We start from the raw sequence: 23,726 nt of genomic DNA on the forward strand, positions 1-23,726 counted from the left end.
TCCATTTGCTTGCGTGATCAGTGATCGTGTCCCCTGATTTAGACTTGAGGGGGGCGATTTTCTTGATGGTTGTCCCAAAAGCTCTTTTAATGCCATTTTATATTCCTCTGATGTTTTTGGTGTTGGAGGCCAGCTGAATACGACTGCCAGTAGTCATTTGCACAGCACCTGGCTGTTCTTTGGGCAGAGCTTCTGGCTACTTTAAGTGTTATGGATGTTAACTCGTTGGGGGCTTTCTTGTAGTTCAACAGTGCAATGCAATTAGGGGCTATGACAGGTTCCAGCTCTTCAAAGTAAGATTGAAACCAGTCTGCATTCTGCTTCTCACGTTTTCCATTGGTGGTCATTGCTGAGTCATAGATGGCATCTCTGATGTGGGCCCACTTGGTCTCTGCATCCCCTGCAGGAGTGTTTTGAAGGGGTTTTTTCAAGTGAATTTAGAAACTTATGTAACTGCTGTGGATAAGAATTTCTGTTCGTGTTGACGCGCGGGCGGCCCTTCTGCTTGGAGTGATGTAGCTTCTTTGGTTTGAGTCTAACTTTGCTGCACACCAATGTAAGGGAAACAACAACTTTGTACTGTATGTGAAGCAATAAGCCCATGCTTGCAAAACTCAAAACAGTATCCAACATTAGATGTGATTCCGTGATTGCACAACATTTGCTGAATAATCTGCACTGTGCTAAGAATTATGCTGACAAACAATTTAAGATTGTCAGTACGTCTTGGAGTATAGCGCATTTGCGCGTACTGGAAGCTAGATATATTAATACACAGGGCCCTGTTCTTTGCAGACAGAAAGAACATGTACAATCATTGCGCCTGTTTCAGCTAAACAAAATAAGTGACAGCCATTTGCAATGCCTTGACCAATCAGAGTCAAGTTGCCTGGTTTAAATTTCAAACAAAGCTTGGCAGTTAACTGTCAGTCACCGTAAATTGATGCATTCTCCATGCCAACTCCTCTACCAATCAGTGTTCACTTGCCAACCAACCAGCGCTCTCTCCTCATTCAATGTAAAATTGTTGTTTGCCTTACATTGGTATTCTTGCGGTTTGTCCTGATGAATGCAAGACGAAAAGTTTCGACTACTTGTCTCTATTTTCAGCAATACTCAAAATACCATTGTTGTGTAATATTTTCAATTAAGTTTGTGTCCATTATATCAATGCCATCTATCTTTGTGATGACTCACATTTATTTCCAAGCATTTCTAAAAATGGTTTCTGAATATGAAAATTAGTTTCCTGAAAAATATTATGAAATCATCTTATCCAAACTGATATCTCAACAACTATTGTGTTAACAACACTGAGTTAATGTTTATCCAGCATGGAAGATATTAAAGTAATGACTATGATAACCTTTATTATCTCTTATAAACTTATCTCCTCTCTATATAAATAGGGAAATCCAGAAGATTCAGAAAATGTTGAAATTCCTACAAACAATGCAATAAACACTATTGCTGAAAATGACAAGAGTAAGTAATACATTTTGAATAATAGCAGAAAACACAAAAATATCCAATGTTTCACCTTATGAACCATTTCACTGAATTTGAAACTGAGGGATTCATCTGGCTGCCATTAGATTCTCAATACACTAATATAATAATGGATGTATTTTCAGCATTTAATAACCCAATGCTTTGCAGAAACTGCCAATTGGCTCATCTTAATGTACCAGGAGACCAAGCTTCAAAATCTTAGCTTGAATCTTCTATCCATGTAACTTCCTGAGCTTGTTAGCCTATCGAGACCAACTGCAGATTAAAAAATCGACCAACTGTTTCATTGGCAATCAAAAACAATTGGCTGAATCCCTTAATGACAATTGCCCAATTAACCTGCCAGTCACATAGCAGTGCTTCATAATTACTTGTGACAGGACAGATCATTATAAATAAAAATATATTAATTTTATACAAATGCAAGTTCTTTCTTATTCCTATACCACAGTTTGGCCATCTGTACAATGATTGCTGGACCATAAAAGACAAATACATAAGTCAACCTCCAATTTTGAACATTTCGTTATATAAAGTTCATCTCACAATCAAACCAATAACAATACTGAACACGAGAAGACCAATCTTTTGGTAACCTTGCCTTAGAGTAGAATTTAAAATATTTGTTGTTTTGTGACCTGGTATCAGGAAAATAGATTAACATAGAAAGCCTTCATATACTGAAAAAGCACAAAAAATTAACAACAATGAAGAAGCTGGAAAGTTTAAAGGGGGAAAAGCGTACTCACATAGAGCTGGTTCAAGTGGCACGATGCAGACGTACATCAATTCCCGGGGGCAGACAGCACAGCAGGCTGCTACCTGTGCAGCAGGAATGGCATTCTTCATTGATATCATTGACATGGGGAATTGATACTATCCAAACAAATGTTTCCTCCAAAGAATTTAATCAAGAAAAGAAAATAAGCTTTGTGCAGCCATTCATTTTATTCTTCAAAATAATTGCATCTAAACCACAATTTTTTCTTGACTTTTAATCAATCTTCATATACTTTGATTCATATGTTTCAGGACACTTAAAAAGTTAATGATCTTTCTCATATTTAGAAAGATACATCTATGGTTTAGAAATGTATGTCAATAATGAGTATTGTTGAAATCATACTGTGTGATATTCATGACAAATGCATGAATTTTTCATATCAAATGCTTTGCTCAATATTTTATTAAAGGCTTCAAAGCCTTGTTGCGATATTAAAGTTTGTGAATGAAAGACATGTACTTCAGTAATAGTTAGTTTTCATCCTACATTCTATTTAACTTTAGACTTTCTTGTTTAAACTAGTGTGGCAGGGGGGTGGGAACCAGAGCAGTAGGACAGCTAGTGAAGTAAATGAGGAGGACATAGTAAATAAGGCCAGTACGACTAACAGTAAGAGCAGGCAGGGAGATGTTACTGAGCACAGCGGGACTGGTGGTCTGAAGTGCATTTGTTTCAATGCGAGAAGTATAACAGGTAAGGCAGATGAACTTAGAGCTTGGATTAGTACTTGGAAATATGATGTTGTTGCTATTACAGAGACTTGGTTGAGGGAAGGGCAGCATTGGCAGCTAAATGTTCCAGGCTTTAGAAGCTTCAGGCGGGATAGAGGGGGATGTAAAAGGGGTGGGGGAGTTGCATTACTGGTTAAGGAGAATATCACAGCTGTACTGCGGGAGGACACCTCAGCGAGGTCATGCAGCGAGGCAATATAGGTGGAGCTCAGGAATAGGAAGGGTGCAGTCATGATGTTGGGGGTTTACTACAGGCCTCCCAACAGCCAGCGGGAGGTAGAGGAGCAGATATGTAGACAGATTTTGGAAAGATGTAAAGGTAACAGGGTTGTAGTGGTGGGTGATTTTAACTTCCCCAATATTGACTGGGACTCACTTAGTGCTAGGGGCTTGGATGGGGCAGAATTTGTGAGGAGCATCCAGGAGGGCTTCTTGAAACAGTATGCAGATAGTCCAACTAGGGATGGGGCCATTCTGGACCTGGTATTGGGGAATGAGCCCGGCCAGGTGGTCTAAGTTTCAGTGGGGGAGCATTTCGGGAGCAGTGACCATAATTCCATAAGTTTTAAGGTACTTGTCGATAAGGATAAGAGTAGTCCTCGGGTGAAGGTGCTAAATTGGGGGAAGGCTAATTATAACAATATTAGGCAGGAACTGAAGAATTTAGAATGGGGGCCGCTGTTTGAGGGTAAATCAACATCTGACATGTGGGAGTCTTTCAAACGTCAGCTGATTAGAATCCAGGACCAGCATGTTCCTGTGAGGAAGAAAGACAAGTTTGGCAAGTTTCGGGAAGCTTGGATAACACGGGATATTGTGAGCCTAGTCAAAAAGAAAAAGGAAGCATTTGTAAGGGCTGGAAGGCTAGGAACAGATGAAGCACTTGAGGAATATAAAGACAGTAGGAAGGAACTTAAGCAAGAAGTTAGGAGGGCTAAAAGAGGTCATGAAAAGTCATTGGCAAACAGGATTAAGGAAAATCCCAAGGCATTTTATACATATATAAAGAGCAAGAGGGTAACCAGGGAAAGGGTTGGCCCACTCAAGGACAGAGATGGGAATCTATGCGTGGAGCCAGAGGAAATGGGCGAGGTGCTAAATGAGTACTTTGCATCAGTATTCACCAAGAAGGACGTGGTGGATGATGAGCCTAGGGAAGGGAGTGCAGATAGTCTCAGTCATCTCATTATCAAAAAGGAGGAGCTGTTGGGTGTGTTGGAAAACATTAAGGTAGATAAGTCCCCAGGGCCTGATGGGATCTACCCTAGAATACTGAGGGAGGCAAGGGAAGAAATTGCTGGGGCCTTGACAGAAATCTTTGCATCCTCATTGGCTACAGGTGAGGTCCCAGAGGACTGGAGAATAGCCAATGTTGTTCCTTTGTTTAAGAAGGGTGGTAAGGATAATCCAGGAAATTATAGGCCGGTGAGCCTTACGCAGTGGTAGGGAAACTATTAGAGAGGATTCTTCGGGACAGGATTTACTCCCATTTGGAAACAAACGATCTTATTAGCGAGAGACAGCATGGTTTTGTGAAGGAGAGGTCGTGTCTCACTAATTTGATTGAGTTTTTTGAGGAAGTGACGAAGATGATTGATGAGGGAAGGGCGGTGGATGTTGTCTATATGGACTTTAGTAAAGCCTTTGACAAGATCCCGCATGGCAGACTGGTGCAAAAGGTGAAGTCACACGGGATCAGAGGTGAGCTGGCAAGATGGATACAGAACTGGCTTAGTCACAGAAGACAGAGGGTAACAGTGGATGGGTGTTTTTCTGAATGGAGGGATGTGACTAGTGGTGTTCCACAGGGATCAGTGCTGGGACCTTTGCTGTTTGTAGTATATATAAATGATTTGGAGGAAAATGTAGCTGGTCTGATTAGTAAGTTTGCAGACGACACAAAGGTTGGTGGAGTTGCGGATAATGATGAGGATTGTCAGAGGATACAGCAGGATATAGATCGGTTGGAGACTTGGGCGGAGAAATGGCAGATGGAGTTTAATCCGGACAAATGTGAGGTAATGCATTTTGGAAGGTCTAATGCAGGTGGGAGGTATACAGTAAATGGCAGAACCCTTAGGAGTATTGACAGGCAGAGAGATCTGGGCGTACAGGTCCACAGGTCACTGAAAGTGGCAATGCAGGTGGATAAGATAGTCAAGAAGGCATACGGCATGCTTGCCTTCATCGGTCGGGGCATAGAGTATAAAAATTGGCAAGTCATGTTGCAGCTGTACAGAACCTTAGTTAGGCCACACTTAGAATATTGTGTGCAATTCTGGTCGCCACCCTACCAGAAGGACGTGGAGGCTTTGGAGAGGGTACAGAGGAGGTTTACCAGGATGTTGCCTGGTCTGGAGGGCACTAGCTATGAGGAGAGGTTGGAAAAACTCGGATTGTTTTCACTGGAACGATGGAGGTGGATGGGCGACATGATAGAGGTTTACAAAGTTATGAGCGGCATGGACAGAGTGGATAGTCAGAAGCTTTTTCCCAGGGTGGAAGAGTCAGTTACTAGGGGACATAGGTTTAAGGTGCGAGGGGCGAAGTTTAGAGGGGATGTGCGAGGCAAGTTTTTTACACAGAGGGTGGTGAGTGCCTGGAACTTGCTGCCAGGGGAGGTGGTGGAAGCAGATACGATAGCGACGTTTAAGAGACATCTTGACAAGTATATGAATAGGAAGGGAATAGAGGGATATGGGCCCCGGAAGTGCAGAAGGTGTTAGTTTCGGCAGGCATCAAGATCAGCGCAGGCTTGGAGGGCCGAATGGCCTGTTCCTGTGCTGTACTGTTCTTTGTTCTTTGTTCTTTGTTCAAGAAAAATTGAAACCCATATGAAGTAATGATTTCAACTATTTCAGAAAAAGACAAATCGGATATAATGATGGGCAAATTCCAATTTCTTTTTCTAATATAAGGGAAACTTATTCTTTACAGAGGGAACATTTAACCTGTTGGCCATCATGATTGTGGTGGGAGACAGCATGCACAACTTTGCTGATGGTCTAGCCATAGGCGCAGCTTTCTCATCATCAATCGAGATTGGTATCACCACCACAATTGCTATATTGTTTCATGAAATTCCCCATGAAATGGGTGAGTTCTTACTTAACTGTTCTACGTTTCAATATCTTGCAATTAAATCTCATCATTGTACTCTTCCAAAGGTGAATAATTCTGTTGCTTAGATAGTAATAGAAATTACTGGTGATTGTGAGATTTTCATTGTAACCTCTCTGGAGCAATACAAATGAAGGCCCTGAACATACTTATGATTTTACCATGTTTCTGCCTTAAAATGAGTGTACCAGCACTTTGGGATGGGTCCTGCTTCCATTGAGTTTCTTGCCGCACAATGGTTGTGCTGTAGTTTGTAACATGATATAAGCTGCCAGTGCAGCTGGGAGTGCATTACTATAAATTATAAGGAGAGATGGTGTTGGTGTTCTCAGATCCTATAACTTGTATTCCCATTCCAATAGATGGCATTCAGATACCACTGAGTACCTACCAATACCCTCTTCAACTTTCTCATTAGAAAGGGGTACCCCTCACTGAAAGTCCAACGTTGACCTAATGCTAAGAATTCTTCACATGAATGCTAAATTTGTTAGAACCTGCCGAGGTGCATTCATTCTCAGCAATTCTTCCCCCTTTGGGATCTTCAAGGTAACTGGTCAAATGAACATATAGCTTGTGTGTGCCTTGAATAATAATACCTTTCAAGATATGGAAGAACAGCAGCAGAGCAGAGCCACTATAAGACACATGTGTCTACCCAAGTGTTCATTGAGATCCTCATTTGAGTCTTAAAGGTGTGCTTTCATTGCCTAGATACATCAGGAAGGGCTTTGCAATATGCTACAGATTGAGCATCCCACATAGTTGCAGATTGCTGTGCTTTGCATCCACAAAGGCTTGGGTGTGGAGATTCCCAGGGAGCTAATCCTAGAAGCTTTGGAGATTGAACAGTATGGACTAGATCGTCAGCAGGACCATCACTTGGATGACTCCTCAATCACACCTGGAAGGGCCATCAAAACTCAAATTATCAATGCAATTTTCTCATCTGTTTAACACGTCTATAACCTTTGTCTCTATTGATGTAAGCCATAAGACATACAAAACAGGAGCAGAAGTCAGCCTTATGACCACTCAATCGATAATATCATTCAAAAGATCACTGCTGAACTTCAACATCAACTCCAACTTTCCTGTATGATCCTAATATCCTTTGATCCCTTAGTGCCCAAAAATGTTGAACTTCGGGGTTTTCAAAGGGGGTCATGTAAAGGCCAATTGACTTTGAAAAACAGTCCCTGGAAATGTTTTCAAAAGGGTCACTGTGAGGTCTAGTGAGGAAAACAAGCCTTTCTGGGAAACCACCTGACTTCCAGCTCAATAAACAACAGAGAACTTTGGACTAAAAGCAAAATACTGCGGATGCTGGAAATCTGAAACAAAAACAAGAAATGCTGGATTCACTCAGCAGGTCTGGCAGCATCTGTGGAAAGAGAAGCAGAGTTAACGTTTCGGGTCAGTGACCCTTCTTCGGAACTGACAAATATTAGAAAAGTCACAGATTATAAACAAGTGAGGTGGGGGTTGGGCAAGAGATAACAAAGGAGAAGGTGCAGATTGGACCAGGCCACATAGCTGACCAAAAGGTCACGGAGCAAAGGCAAACAATATGTTAATGGTGTTTTGAAAGACAAAGCATTAGTACAGATTAGGTGTGAATATACTGAATATAGAACATCAGCAAGTGCAAACCTGAAGAAAAACAACCTGAAAAAAACAGATGAGATGCTCCCGATTAGGCACACTACAGCCTGCCGGACTGAACATTGAGTTCAATAATTTCAGAGCATGACAGCCCCCCACTTTACTTTCATTTTTAGTCATTTTTAGTTATTTTTCTTCCTTTTTTTTGCATTCCTTTTTACATTTTTTGCATTTATTTCATTTCATCTTAGTTTGTTCAGTTTGCTTACCCATTGTTTTTTTCAGGTTGTTTTTCTTCAGGTTTGCACTTGCTGATGTTCTATATTCAGTATATTCACACCTAATCTGTACTAATGCTTTGTCTTTCAAAACACCATTAACATATTGTTTGCCTTTGCTCCGTGACCTTTTGGTCAGCTATGTGGCCTGGTCCAATCTGCACCTTCTCCTTTGTTATCTCTTGCCCAACCCCCACCTCACTTGTTTATAATCTGTGACTTTTCTAATATTTGTCAGTTCCGAAGAAGGGTCACTGACCCGAAACGTTAACTCTGCTTCTCTTTCCACAGATGCTGCCAGAGAACTTTGGACACCTGAAGAAGTTGTTTACAAAGAAGTGACAGGTCAAGATTGATGGAGGTCAAAGGGTTTACCACCTGTTGTCGGTTTCGCTTTTAAGTTGTTTTGAATTGGGGTTAAACTGTATAAAAAAGGAAGAGAACTTCCATGGAGAGAAGGGAATTCCCAAGGAAGGAGAGAAGACCACAACCCAGCTCAGCTTTCCAGCACATCTCTAGAAAACCCTAAGAAGTCCACTGTGTCAGCTCATCTTGTCTGCTATCTTCGAAGAAAAGCTTGCTAAATTAATTCTCAACACCGCCTGAAAAGAACTGTTCTAAAAGATCCCAGTGACCCATCTAAGTGTACTCGGAGGCCAGACTTTATGCCAGTTTTGGAATACAACATACTTCATCTGCTGTTTCTTCAAGAATGAGCAAGTATTAAACACAAATGTGGTTTTTTTCTGTCTGTAATGGAATTCTAAAAGCAAAAATCCCTTCATTTTTCCAGTTCACCAATGTAAATGTGTGTGTGAGGGGCTATGGTAAAAAGGGAACTTTAATATTTTAATCTGTGTGTTTATACTTTACTTCATTACTGGTTAAGACTTGTATAATAAACTGATAATTTTGTTGTTTATTAAAGAAACCTGGTTGGTGTGTTTTATTCTGGGATAAAAGTAGAGTCTATGATTGACTGTCATGCAGGTCCCCACCTGCCAAGAATGAGGCACATTGGTTTTGTCATATGAACATTGATTTTGGAACTGTTGCTGGAGTGTGGAAATGACTTGTTGAACAGATCAGCCATAGCTGGAAAAAACATTTACATACTAACAGACGGTGCTTTTGTAGAGAAAGGACCATTCCCTGACACATTCAACCCACAATGGATATTGATCACCGGACAGTGAGGGAGTGGGGAAGCGCATTCCAGGTCCTGCTGGGGTGATGCAATCTACAGGGGCCAGGATTGGTTGGACCAGCTGCTCCCATGACTAACTGACTGTTCCAGGGTTGTTTGAACTAGCCACAGAGAGTTTAAACTCAGAAAGACTGTTTGATCCAGGACTGAAAAAATGTCTCCTGTCAGCTCCCAGCTTTTCCTCACAAGCCTCTGAATCCACTGAAGACACATGAACTCCAAGAGAGAAAAGACTCCTCCAGCTAACAAAGTTTAAGAAGAATACTGGGTCCCAATGAAAAGCAAGATCTACCTACTATCAAGCACTCTACAGTGAGCTCGAAGAACCGTAACAAAAACTCTTCAGATATTGCCTCAAACTTTTCCACTTTATTTTTTTCTTCTGCTCTTTTCTGTCTCTATTTGCATGTGTGTATCATGTATGCATGCTAGCATGGGCACGTCGTGTATCATAGGCATTAACCAAATTACAGTTTAAGTTCAAGTTTAACAAATTTCAAGTTTTCTTCTTTACACCGAATAAAACCTGTTTGTGCTGGTTTCTTTGCCTTATAATTGGAAAGCAGTGAACAAGGATTCACCAAGGGGGAGCTAAAAAACCCTGTTACGTTAAGATCAGGTGAAGGCTGAGAGGGACCTCTGGACTCCTTTCTCACCTGGTCATAACTATATATATATATATATATATATATATAAATATAATAAATTAATACTTTTTTTGTTTGTTAAAAAAATCTGGTTGGTGGATTTTATTCTGAAATAAAAATAGAATATATAATTGGCTGTATCAGTAACTGGCTACACATTTAAATATATGTTGTGACCTGTGGAGAAGTGACACTAGTGAAAGACAGTGCACTCCTCCAACTCAGCCGTAACATCTGAGGGCGAGGGATAGATGTCTGTCACATACTGGTATCCTGAGAAATGGCAAGTCATCTCTAGCCATTCCACCCACTTGGCTCTTGATCTGTGTCTCTCGTGATTGGCTGCCTAACTGGTCTATTGGCAGCTATTAGTGCTGGAACATCCTGAAAAAAGCAGCCTGCATCCCTGGTCCACAGTGTTTGATATCCAATATAAAAGATGCCGCCTAATTTGTCCCTTACTGCCAGCAGAGCTGGCATCTTTGCTTCCATGGAAGAAGAGACACCAAATGGGTCGCTTCTGAATTGGCGAGCTCCAGAGTCACAGATGTAGTTGCTGCACATTCTTCAAGATTCTCCTCATGTAGGTATCATGTTACTTGTTCACCTTTTTTCCCCCGATTACTTTACCAAACTCTCTTCTGCTTATCTGCTGCTTACCTATCCTGCTGTTGCAAAATCAGCCACTGTTAGCTTTTTAACAGCTGCACTTTTAATTTACAAGTGCTCCAGCAAACAGGTTGAGTGTTGCATTACTGATAGCAAACTGACTGATTTGTTGCACCTTGGACTAAACCAGTGCCAGGAAATGAAATACAGCACTGATTTTCTGAGCCACAGTAGGCAATGGCCTATTTATTCAGGAAACTTGATGATCTCCCTTTAGATGGAACAAAGCTCTTTCCAGCACTTCTGGGAGAACAGCAGCCTCCTTGCATATAACTCTCGGGAAATATTCAGATAACATTTTCTGTATCAAAACATCTTGGTGGCTGGGTCTTTTGTACATTGCTGCATTATAAGCCTGGCCTCCCTGGATTCTTTGTTTTCCTCCTCCAATATATGTATCGTAAAAGGGAAATCTCCACGAGGGAACCCATACTGCAGCCTAACAGTATATTTTAAGGAAATGGCCCATCTAAAAACTAGCCCAAGGGTGATTTCCAAATGAAATTATGAGCCTCCAAAGTTCAAAAAAGAGCAATCCAAAGTAAAGTCATAAGTCTCTGCTTAACAGCAGGATGAAACACAGCAATTCATCTTGAAGACCTGTTTGCCAGAGCACTTGTAAATTAGAAGTGCAACCTTTAAAAATCTAATAGTGGCTGATTTTGCAACAGCAGGATAGGTGAGCAGCAGATAAGCAGAAGAGAGTTTGATAACATCATCGGGGGCAAAAAGGTGAACAAATGTTATGATACCTACATGAGGTGAATCTTGAAGGAAGTGCAGCAACTACACCTGTGGCTCTGGAGCTCCCCAATTCAGAAGCGACCCAGTTGGCGTCTCTTCCTTCAACCTTCCTCAACTGATGGTTCAAGTAAAGTTAGATCGGTTGATCCTAGGGTGTGACAAAATCACAAAATGGGACCTAGGACACCATCTTAGCCCGACATCCATCCTTTGCAGCTTAGCTCGGGTGCAGAACCTACACCTTCCCTCATTGCCTGTGTAAATCTGGCACATCCTCTCCAAGTCTCAAATTCCAACTTCCCCTCCCTCCCACCCACAACATGAATAAATTTGGCAGATTTATGTCTCGCCAAATCATCAGACTTTCTGGGCCAATGGTTCAGTACACTAAATATACTATCTTACATGCATTTTTCAATAATAACACTTTTTATTTTCATACAGGGGACTTTGCTGTACTTCTGAACTCTGGTTTAACTGTAAAGTTTGCCATGCTGATGAACTTATTAAGTGCACTAACTGCTTTCATTGGACTCTACATTGGTCTCGCTCTGTCAGCTGATTTCAATGTTCAACAGTGGATTTTCACTGTGACAGCAGGGATGTTCCTCTACCTTTCGTTGGTAGAAATGGTGAGTTAGAGAAGTTTAATATTTATTAACACCTTCATTGAAATTTCTAGAATTGCACAGTATTTCAGCACCCTAAATAGCAACAATAGTAAAGTGTACTTGTATAGTGTGTTTAACCTAAAATAAAATTCCAAGACATGTCATAGCTTCGGAAGGAGAGAATAATTGAGGTGACCCAAAGCTTGTTTGACGAGATGAGTTTTGAGGAGGTTTTTAAAAGAGGAGAGAAACATTGAGAGATACCAGGGATTCCAGAGAGTAGGACCCATGTGACTGAAGGCTCAGTCAACTTCTCTGGTGTTTTTGCTAACGTTGCTCTCCCTAAAGGCAAAGGGCTGAATTTTATGGGCTTCCTGGAGGCAGGCAAGGAGGTGGGGGAGCCCATAGAATTGTGACGGGAGGCAGTGGGGAGGAGGGCTCGTTGCCTTCCAGTCACACCGCAATTCTGTTGGGGCCGGGATAGACCAAAGACAGCCTTCCCACCCAGAGGCAAATAGAGGCCCTTAAGAGGTCTATTAACAATTACTTAAGGGCCTCTTCCCCCAATGCCAACAACAGTGGGGCCTCTGCCACACGGGCAGGTCGCCCGTTAAAATGTGCAGAAATTTAAAAAAGCTCCCTCACATTCCCCCCGCATCTCTTGCCTTCAACCTGTGTCCCCAGTCCTTGTACCATTAGTTAATGGGAACACTTTTCCTTGTCTAACTTATCCAAGCCTGTCATAATCTTGTATACCTCTATTAAATCTCCCCTCAATTTCCTTTGCTCGAGCCTCAGCTTTTCCAACCTAACCTTGTAACTAAAATCCCACATCCCTGGAACCATTCTGGTAAATCTCCTCTGCATCATCCTTCCAAATGATTTCTGTGTCCAGCCAGAATTAACTGTGCTGTTTAATGGCTGGATACATCAGCAGGGCACCATCATTGTGAGTGGCTAGCACCATTTAAAGCACCACGCCTGCACCGCTTAAAGGGGAGGAGCAGTATGGCTAGGGCAGGGAGTTGTGATCGTAGAGAATCTGACCTGGGAAAGAGTGAGGAATGGCACAGTAGGGGGGAGAGTGGGCTCCAAGGATTTTGGTTGAGGAGGTGGAAAGCAGGAGAGATGTCCGGTATCTGCAGGATGGAGGAGGCCCTCCAGAGACAGGCTCTGAAGGCAGTGGGAGCAGATAGCCATGGAGGTCAATGCCAGGAGTCAAGCCTTGAGGACCTGGATGCAGTGCCACAAGAAGTTCAAGGACCTCACACGAGTGGTCAAGGTCAGTGAATGCATCTTCAAATGCCATATCCTACCAACTGTACCACTAGCCTCAGCCACTGCTCAATTCAGCACACCCCATGATTCGCCTACCAACAATCACTATCAATCAGGTTTCACCTAACACACTTAATAACCATCACACCAGTATCTCACAAGTTGCACACACTGCCAGCTATTCAGCTATGCCAACCATAACAGCCAAACAGATTATACAACACTCACTGACACACATCCTTCCCTCTTGCATGACGGGTGATGCACAACTGAGGCAGCAGGAGCTAATTGGAGTAGGAAAGTTACACCTGCAAATCCTAACTCCTGTGGTGGAGACAATGCTGGCCTTTATTGGGACGCCCACTGCTGAGGCTGCGGCCAGGGGCAGGGCTGAAACCGTCGAAGATGATGGTATCCTCATACCTAATCCTCTTCCTTACATTCCACTTGCCCCTCATCCCATACTTTCTGCTGAGTTATAAACTGTGGATAGTGTAAGCATGCACCTCTTACTGTCACCCACTCCCTGCACAACAAACTTCCCCTTGTGCCTTTTTCCTTTCAAACCCAAGAGGTACAACCTGGCCAGGTAGTGTGGAGGAACAGCAAGATGACAGTGATGATACAGACACAGCACCATAACTTGATTTCACACTCATAGCCACCAGTTTATATATTGACAGTGCATGTAATTTAGAGGACAGCATAGAGGCGTGATCTGCACATGGCTAGCCACTGGGCACAAGTGGTCAGCAGCCAGGGCAGGGACAATGATATCTTGCTGGCTTGCTGGTAGATGAGGTTGTGTACAAGTTCTGCTGCAGAGGACTCAGATGAAGACTTTGATGGGGCAACCTATAGAAGAAGGCTGATAGGTAAGCTTAGAACATTTGTAGGCCTGCCAGAAAGCCTGCTTTCAATGTCAAGGATCATGGAGGAGTCTGGCAGAGGGCTTTACACAGAGCTTGGATCCCATCCTTACCGGCATGGAAGCAGGAACCAACTGCATTCACCCATTAGTGGACCCAACCATGATTCACTGTTTGATGGTTGATTGCAGTACAAGCAGCAGACACCCAACATCTGAGTGCTGCAATGAAAGCTCAGACTGTAGTCATGCAAGTCCAGCTTGCTGCCACGAAAGCTCAGAGTGCTGCCATCAAGGCTGTGGATATCAGTGTTCAAAGTGATTTGCAGGGTGTCACAGCAGTCCAATAATCTCTCCTCCATCAGATTACTAGGATTGCTGAGGTACCGCCCCGGGAGAGTGGCAGTGGCTCCATGGAGCACAAACCTGCTGTCATCTCTCAGGAAGACAGCATTCATCCTCCTGACACTGCCATTCCGCCAGTGCCCTTGCCCTTGCTGTTGCCTGACAGCCAGTCAGTCCAGACTGCTGCTACCTGTATAACTGGTAGCAAGGGTCATCCCCTCAAGATGGCAAGGATATGTAGCATGTAGCAGACAACCACAAATCTTGACACCTGCTCTGCTGAGTACTGCAGGGTTCTGCCGGAGCAGTCCAGGCAGCGGAATCATTGTTTCAGCATGCCAGTGGTGGACAAGTACATTTCGTGTGGCAGCACCATTATCATTGTGTACAATGCTGCCTATGGCTGCATGGGTTGCACAGCGCAGTCATCACAGGATAGCTCTTGTCATCCAGTAGCCACCCTTTGGTTTGCCTTGGTGGCTCAAATGCTGCTGGCACAGCAGACTGATGCTGAATGAAGGTATCATGGCTGTTGCCAGGATACCAGGCATCGATCTGCATGATTCATTGCCAATGGACAAAAATCAGCTGGGCATTGAGAGAGTGGAATCCCTCTCAGTTCCAGTACTGGGCAAAGCAATATGCTTGCAGTCAATGACACCCTGCACCAAGGGGAAGCCTGGGATCCTAGCAAAGCTGCATTCATGATCCACCTGCTTGTCTCTGGCAGAGAGAATAACATTTAGGTCCTGCTGCTGCACGTGTATTCTGCTGTGTGAGGTTTAGGGAGGGTGTTGGCTGGAGCATTGAGCTCAAAAATGGCAATGCTGGCAACAAATCAGCATTGCATCCTGATTGACGTCATGATCTGCCTGCTCTACATACTTCTGGCAGATATTTATTGTGTGCACGTTAATGCCTCCACCAGTATGGCATATGGCATGATTCCCCTCACAAGAATGCACGTGATCCATAGATGGCATTTTGAAGCACTAAAGGCACTCGTTGAGCCCACAAAATGGGTGCTAACGAGCCCAATTTCTCAACCGCAATCTTTTACTTTCAGCCATTTATTTGAAGCAGTATTAATTGTTTTTAATCAAGGAAAAAGTGGAATTAGAACGTGAAATAAATTCAGATGCAAATTGTGGCATTTTATGATCCATTAAGCTGAAAACCAGTTTAAGTGGGAAATGTGATTTCCAGACAATAAAACAAGGTTATTTTTATTATTTGTCATTAAGTTTAATCAAGCAAAAAATTCTTCTATATTAAGTGTTGCACAATAACTCCTTTGTAGAGCACTTACATTGCTAGGCAATTGATCTGAAAGACTTAAATCTAAATTCCAACTCAAAGAATTTTGTTAATGTGCTTATTATTGTCATAGCAATTATTTGTATATTGGTACAGTATTTCAATACCAGAAACTTTGACAACGATAGATAACATCTCCATACATAACTAATTCATGAACAATTCTTTTAAGTTTCCCATAATGAGCCTGGATAATTTGATGATTTGTTAGAAAGGCATTTTTTCAGTTAAAACAATTTCACAAATAAAAACCTCTGAGATGAGAATTTGCATTGATATTGTAGCTTGCTGATGCACATACGTAATATTCTTCTTCTTCTTTGGCCTCCTTATCTCGAGAGACAATGGCTAAACGCCTGGAGGTGGTCAATAGTTTGTGAAGCTACGCCTGGAGTGGCTATAAAGGCCAATTCTAGAGTGACAGGCTCTTCCACAGGTGCTGCAGAGAAATTTGTTTGTCGGGGCTGTTACACAGTTGGCTCTCCCCTTGCGCCTCTGTCTTTTTTCCTGCCAACTACTATGTCTCTTCGACTCGCCACACTTTAGCCCCGTCTTTATGGCTGCCCGCCAGCTCTGGCGAACGCTGGCAACTGACTCCCACGACGTGTGATCAATGTCACAGGATTTCATGTCGCGTTTGCAGACGTCTTTAAAGCGGAGACATGGACGGCCGGTGGGTCTGATACCAGTGGCGAGCTCGCTGTACAATGTGTCTTTGGGGATCCTGCCATCTTCCATGCGGCTCACATGGCCAAGCCATCTCAAGCGCCGCTGACTCAGTAGTGTGTATAAGCTGGGGATGTTGGCCGCCTCGAGGACTTCTGTGTTGGAGATACGGTCCTGCCACCTGATGCCAAGTATTCTCCGGAGGCAGCGAAGATGGAATGAATTGAGACGTCGCTCTTGGCTGACATACGTTGTCCAGGCCTCGCTGCCATAGAGCAAGGTACTGAGGACACAATATTCTACTGAATGATAAAGTGTTGGTTAAAATTTTCCCACATTAACTCCTAATCTTATTAGCACTATCAAAACAAAGTACAATGAAAGTTGGAGTCTCTCATTTCCAGTTGCTTTCATGTGGATCATCGTGATCATTTACAGAGTGACATACACGTTACATTTAAATTTTAGTCCTGCATTTATTTTCATATGATCACGCAATATGTACATACGCATTATAAATGGGAACCCAAAGCCCAGATCATTACTGGGTCCCGACCCCACGCTGCATCTGCTGAGCTCATGCAACGCTATTTTAATATGCGAGGCGAGCTCAGCGCATAATTAGTGGTGCCGGCCGCAGCCTGGAGGCAGGAACTGGCTCTGGAATGCAATGCTCAAAGGCAGATGGCAGCCATGACTGGGCCTGCCATTGCCTTGTAGAGTGGAACAGGCAGGAGAGCAGAGGTGCACACAGGTGATCAAACGTTAATCACAAGGTACTTGACCCGCTCTGCTCAAATGATGGCAACTTGGTGCCACTGCTTGAGCACCTCAGTTTGAATAATCCTTCTTTTCACCACTTCAATTCAATAGCAACATCACATTATGACTCCCTGCAGTGCTACCAACATGTGTGCACTAATGTGCCCCAGACCGTTTGCTCTTCCTCTTCGCTGCTTTGAACGTTTCCTTCTGCCCATTAACAAGCTCTTAAACAAGCTTAACTGGCAGTTAATTGGAAGTGAGCAGGTTGCCAACTCCCCCGTCTCCTGCCCTCACTTTGAAAATTGCAGCGCAAACCAGAGGCGTCGGAAGACTGCCACACCATCCGGGGGTGGGGGGGGGGGTGCTATTTTCAAAGCACACCTGCATCTGACTTCGCGCACACGAGTGTTTGAAAATCCAGCCCATGACGTATACAGCTGACCATGCATCCCAGTCATTACTGTACCGGTAATGTTACCCCAGAGTAATGGTGCCCTAGTGGTGACTACATTACAACAGTACACCATTGGCTGTAAAGTGCTTTGGGATGTCCTGAGGTTGTGAAAGGTTCAAGATAAATGCAGGTCTTTCTTTTAGAGCAGTACTTTGTTGATATAATGGACCCAATTTTCCAATGACACAAATGTGGGGCCGCGCAACTGTGTACTGGACACACTAACGTCCATAGCACAGACTGCAACCTATTTCCCCAAATAATGTCCACTCCCATTTCAATTAGGCTGCAGGGAAACTTGGCCTGCAGCACCCTTGTTTGGGGGTTACAAAATTGCACACAGGGATAGATCTTAAAGGGCTGCAGCTCACCATAAGAATAGAAGTTGCAAAGTGGCGATTGCGAATACAGGACTCCTTTGACATTTCCAACTGCAGATCCCAGCATAGTGACAGGTGTGGCCAGAAAGCCTTAGGGTCATTGTAACTGCACTATTAGGCCAACTGCAAAATCTTCTTCTTTACCTCCATGTGCAGCATGTTCAGAACCTGCAAAGATACACGTACCCTTGCTTCTTTGTATGATGTCACATCAAAGCAAGCAGACAAGAAAATGATAAAGGAAAGTATTGAGGGTGAAAAAACCCCTCAAAAATGGAGGCCTTCCCAGCCAAACAAATTAGTTCATATGGCAAAATGCAGCCAAAGGAACATTTTTTAAAAATACACGCATACTAAAGAGTACTGTAATGCTAACTCTAAGGGCTGAAATTTCACCCCACCCCCCCACCCATCCCCGAAAGCGGGAACAGAGGAGCTGGGGGTCTCAAATGCCGACGCTGAGCAGTGTGTCACTTTAAAGGCGCTGATCGTGGCACCAGCAATAATCACCTGAGAGGGGGGAGGATGGGACAGGAATCCCACTCTCCTCCCCATTGAGTCCAACTGAAGCCATTTAAAAGCTCAGTAAGAACTTGTGAAGGTTTGAGGTACAATTTTTAAAGGGGTGGACATGCTACCCTCGCCTTCAGGAACTGAAGGGAGGTGGGTACAGAGCGGGGAGCCAAACATGGCTGCCCCAGGGCATCACCCCTGCCCCATAAGAGGGTCAGTGAGGCAAAAGGGGACTGACCACTTGGTAGGGGGTGCCCATGGAGCTGTGCAGGTGGCAGGGAGAGTGGGCACTCAGCACCCGGGATTTGAATGGCGTCAGCATTCCCCACCCCCCCCCCCCCCCCCACTGGCATTGTGGGGCAGAAGAGCAGAGGAAAAGGCTGTCTAGGACAATTGGGCGGCCATTTGCCCAGAAGGAAGGCTCCAGCTCGCATTGGGAGCACGACTAGCAGATTTTGGGCACAGTGGAAATGCGGCGCAGCATCCTCCACAGGAAAGGCAGCAGTCCAGGCATCAGGAGGGCACAGGAGAGGAAAGAGGGGCAGGAATGACATGGAGGCCAATTCCTCAACACAGGATCTACCGTTGAATACAGAGCTACCTGGTGATGACTGACAACCAGTGCTGCGACTGTGACTCTCCAGGCTGATTGTCACAGACATCTGTGTCCTCGTCACCAAAGGCCTTGCACATCACAGCACTAGGCGCCATGCCCTGCCAGTAGCTGACAAAGCAATTGTAGTCTTGAACTTCTTCGCTTTTGGCTCCTTCCAAAGATCAGCTGTGGACATCATGTTGCATCTCAAAAACTGCTGCATACCACTGCATCTCACTGGTCACTGATACCCTCTTTGCTAAAGCTGGACTGTACATTCATTTAACAACAGACACGGCCTTGCAGGAACAAAGGACATTGGGTTTCACCTCCATTGATGGATTTCCCCAGGTGAGGGCATCATCGATTGCACCCATGTTGGCTTCAAGGCACCCAGTGACCAGCCAGTGATCCATCAACAGGGTTTCCACTCCCTCAACATCCAACTGGTCTGCAACCACAGCAAGAGCTTCCTGCATGTGTGCGCTCACTTTCCTGGCAGCTGCTATGATTCTTTTATCCTTCACCAGTTCAGGTTGCCTCAGATCTTCACTCCATCCCCCAAAGTGTGTGGATGGATCTAAGCGAACAGGGATGTCCCTTGAAAGATGGCTACTGACTCCTCTATAAGAGACTCAGAGGCGATACAACCAATGCCACCTGCTCAGTAAGACAACCATTGAGCAGGCTATCGGTTTTCTGAAGATGTGATTCTGGTGCCTGGACTGTTCAGGTGGCACCCTCCAATACCCTACTGCAAGGGTCTTGGTCATTGTGATGGTCTGCTGCACTCTTGATATCATGGACCTTCAAAGAGGTGTGGATCTTGAAGATGTTGAGGCCCTGGAAGGAGAGTGGGAGGAGCAGGAGTGAGATAGGAGGAGGAAGAGGAGGCAGAGGGAGATGATGCTGAACAGAGAGATGCCCCTGCAGCACGATGAGGTGGCCTCCTCCTGCCACCCTCTAAGAAGAGATCCTCCCTCCTCTCCCTCATTGCCTCCAACATTAGATCCCAGGTCAGCACTGATGAAGCGAGGGACATCCCTGCCCCCAGTGCCAGGCTTCCGGCTCCCCTGTGACATCTCAGTTGCCTCTGGTGCAGTGGAAGGCTTTGGCACGACTCGCAGATCTCTACCTCAGCAGTCTCAGTGATGGCTGCCGTGGGAGTCTAAATGACTCCCACACTTTATCTGACCCACCTCTGTTCCCATCCCCACTGGATTTAAGTGGATAGGAAACATGTCTCCACACCAGTTAAGGGATCACTACAGTAAAAATCTGAACTTTAATCAGTTTCCTGCCTCAGTGGCGAAAATTCAACCCTAAGATTTATTAATTTTACTTCTAATGTTTTTGCTGCTCCGTATAAGTCTCAGATGCAAGGTTTATTTAATTCATTTTTGGGATGTGGGCATCACTGGTGAGGTTGGTATTTATTGCCTATTCCTAGTTGCCCTTGAGGAGGTGGTGGTGGGCCTTCATGAACTGCTTTAGTCCATGTGGTGAAGGTACATTCACAATGATATTAAGTAGGACTTTGACCCAGTGACAATGAAGCAATTGTGATATATGTCCAAGTCAGTATAGTGTGTGACTTGGAAGGGAACCTGGGACTAGGGGCTGAGCTAGTTCTTGAGTACAGGTTTACAACTGGGATGTTGTTGGGCCTTGAAGCCTTTGCTGTCTCCAGTGCACTCAGCCATTTCTTGATGTCACGTTAAGTAAATCAAATTGGCTGAAGACTGGCATCTGTAATGGTGGGGACTACAGGAGGAGGCCAATAAAGATCATCCACTTGGCACTTTTGCCTGTGGATGGTTGCAAATCCTTCAGCCTTATCATTTGAACTCATGCTGACCTCCACCTCATTCAGAATGAGGATACTCATGGGGCCTTTCCCTCCCATTAGTTGCTTAATTTTCCACTGCCATTCACAATTGGATGTCCAGGGATGCAGAGCTTTTCTCTGATCTGTTAGCTGTGGGATTATTTAGCTCTATCTATAGCATGCATGTAGACCTGTGCTGTAGTTTCACCAGGTTGCCACCTATTTTTCATTAACACTTTCTGGATCTGTTCATTTACCTGCAGACTGATCTTGATGAAGATCACTGAACAATTTGTTTCAGATTAGCTCATAGTCTCTCACACAAAAGGCTGCAGGCTGCCTGAGCTTTGGCAGTGTAATCTGCACTGAGAAATGATGAAGCAGGCAAGATAAAAGCATTGTTGATTTGCGAATTGTAGCCAGGAATACAAATTGTTGAGTGATGGAAGAGTTCAGAAATCACATTATGTCTTTAACAGAATGAACATACTGTTCATTCTATTAAAAACATATTTCAATTTGAAATATCTTGACCTCAAATTTTAAAATGATCATTTCAGTCCTTGGTTCCTTATTTATGTAGGAGAATCAGTATTTATTCAAAAGTAAATAAATGTGTTGATTTCGTAGCATGGGTACTCTTTCCTTTAAATACTGTAGACTTTTTTTATCTCTTACATTTTAAAAATGTTTTACAAAATTCAGCATTAGTTCAGAATTCCCATTCCCTTCTTTCAAATCTGACCACTTGTTAGTGTCCTATGGTATAAATCTGGCTCCTGGAATTTATGCTAAAGAGAAACTAAAGTCTGAGATCCATTATTTAATACACAAAACACTCCTCGTGTATCTAATGCTTAAGGTTAACTAGGATGGATTTTCACTTGGGAAAACCAGCATTAATAGGGCGATAAAAGTCTTCAATTGGGGTCGGCAGCCTAACTGTTTCATTAACCCCAATGATTGGCTAGTTGTAACATTTACAGAGGTCTACCTCTGGGTGGCCGCAGTGCCTGCCCGAAACAAGCAGTCGGCCTCCTTCCTACGAAGTTGAGGTCCTAATCATGTGATTAGGACTACGATTGCAATTTGAAGGGACATCTGGGCTGAATTTTGAAATCCCAGTGGGTGTGGGAGTGAGTGTGTGCATGATTTGAAATTCGCATTCTCAGAGGTCATTACTGGCTTCTGCCATCTCCGGAACATGAAGCAATTTTTAAAGGGATGACGGGAGGGAGGGAATGGGAAGTCATAATGCCTCCAGTTAATTGGCAGTTGAGCTCATTGAGGAGCCCATTGACAGGCTTGTCAGGAGCAGTGTGTAAGTTTCAATATGAGTGCACAGGGAAAAGGCCATGTCTGGAACACAACAGGGTGTAGAAGTTGTACACACTATTGGGGTCAAGAGGGCTATTGGAAGGGCTGTTTAACATATTGTAGAAGCCCAGAATAAAACTTAGATGCACAAACAGTGCCACAGAGTAGCCATTGCTGGAGCCGAAAGGCTTGCATTTGTCAGTGGTGAATGGTAGAAATCTGGAGACGAACACGAGGTGGCTGGTATCACTTGGGCAGTAGGGTTGGCAGGGGAAGGCCTAGTAAGTGAATGTGCACCGCTGAGGGAGTTCAGATGGGAACAGGCTACACTGACATTGGACAGAGCAACCAGGATGAGCTGCAGTAGATGCAAACTCCTGGACAGAAGGCACTACCCTAGACATCGGGTCCACTGCCCAAGAGTCAGCTACCTGCAAATGACAGAGCGCCAGTGCTGTAGGAGACTGTTCCTATCCAGGCAGATGGTCTCGGACATTTGTGCTTCGATCCAAATTGACCTGAGGCCTCGCGGCACCCATGGCTGTCCCTTGCCTACAGGCGTCAAGGTCACCAATGTCCTGAATTTCTATGCAACCAGGTCAATCCAGGAACAGTTGCAGCCTAGGTGGCATCTTGCAGTCAGTATCTCATTATGGGCTTAGGCAGATCACTGCTGCCATATTCAAAAGTGTGGAGGAGTACCGTCCACTTTGAAACAGATGGGCCAGCACAGACACAGAGGACTTTGGGCTCTGCTGCCATCGATAGATTCCCTCAGGTCCAGGGGTCATCGATAGCACTCACGTAGCCATCAAGGCACCGTCAGACCAGCGAGTCAGATTCCTCAACAGAAAGGGCTACCACCCATTGAATGTCCAGCTGGTCTGTGACCACAGGAAGTGAATCTTTCAGGTGTGTGCCCAGTTCCCAGACAGCTGTCACTCCTTCATCTTGAGAGTCCCAGATGCCACACCTCCTCAGACCCACATCCAGACTCTGGTGGGAGATAAAGATTATCCCCTAAAGAGATGATTCCTGACACCAGTCCGCTACCCAGACACAGTTAGAGAGAGGCACTACAACCAGGGCCACCTCCTAACATAGACTTGCAATGAACTGATCACTGGCCTCTTGACTGCACAGTGGTACTCCGCAATACGAGCCAGAGTGTCCCATATCATGATCACCTGCTGCGCCCAGCACAACATGACAATACAAAGAATCCTGGAGATGGGTGAGGTGGAGTACCTGGACCGCCACTCCATCTCAGAGGAGAACTGGGAGGAGGAAGAAGGGATCACTCCAGAGGTGGCTGGCAATCAGGCAGCGAAGGACACAAGGCGATGCATTCCCAGACCTCAGGGTGACCTACAGGCTGACATGGCCACAAGGACCACACTGATTCAGCAGCGCTTCACCTGATCACCTCTGAGCCCATATGACTGAAGAAACATAAACCCACCTTTCAGCATGGAGAGCTATCACACCTCGA

At 44.4% G+C, this 23,726-nt stretch overlaps 1 protein-coding gene across 1 annotated transcript in view; it reads left to right on the plus strand.

Moving 5' to 3' along the window:
• LOC137380062 (zinc transporter ZIP12-like) overlaps nucleotides 1–23,726 on the plus strand; it is an 84,279-nt gene that overhangs the window by 53,770 nt on the left and 6,783 nt on the right. The window contains exons 9-11 of the mRNA XM_068051626.1: nucleotides 1,410–1,485; nucleotides 5,965–6,123; nucleotides 11,742–11,929. Of these exons, the coding sequence (XP_067907727.1) occupies nucleotides 1,410–1,485; nucleotides 5,965–6,123; nucleotides 11,742–11,929 (423 nt within the window). The remainder of the gene's footprint in view (nucleotides 1–1,409; nucleotides 1,486–5,964; nucleotides 6,124–11,741; nucleotides 11,930–23,726) is intronic.

The sequence above is a fragment of the Heterodontus francisci genome, chromosome 2, assembly GCF_036365525.1.
Source record: "Heterodontus francisci isolate sHetFra1 chromosome 2, sHetFra1.hap1, whole genome shotgun sequence".
Taxonomy (NCBI): domain Eukaryota; kingdom Metazoa; phylum Chordata; class Chondrichthyes; order Heterodontiformes; family Heterodontidae; genus Heterodontus; species Heterodontus francisci.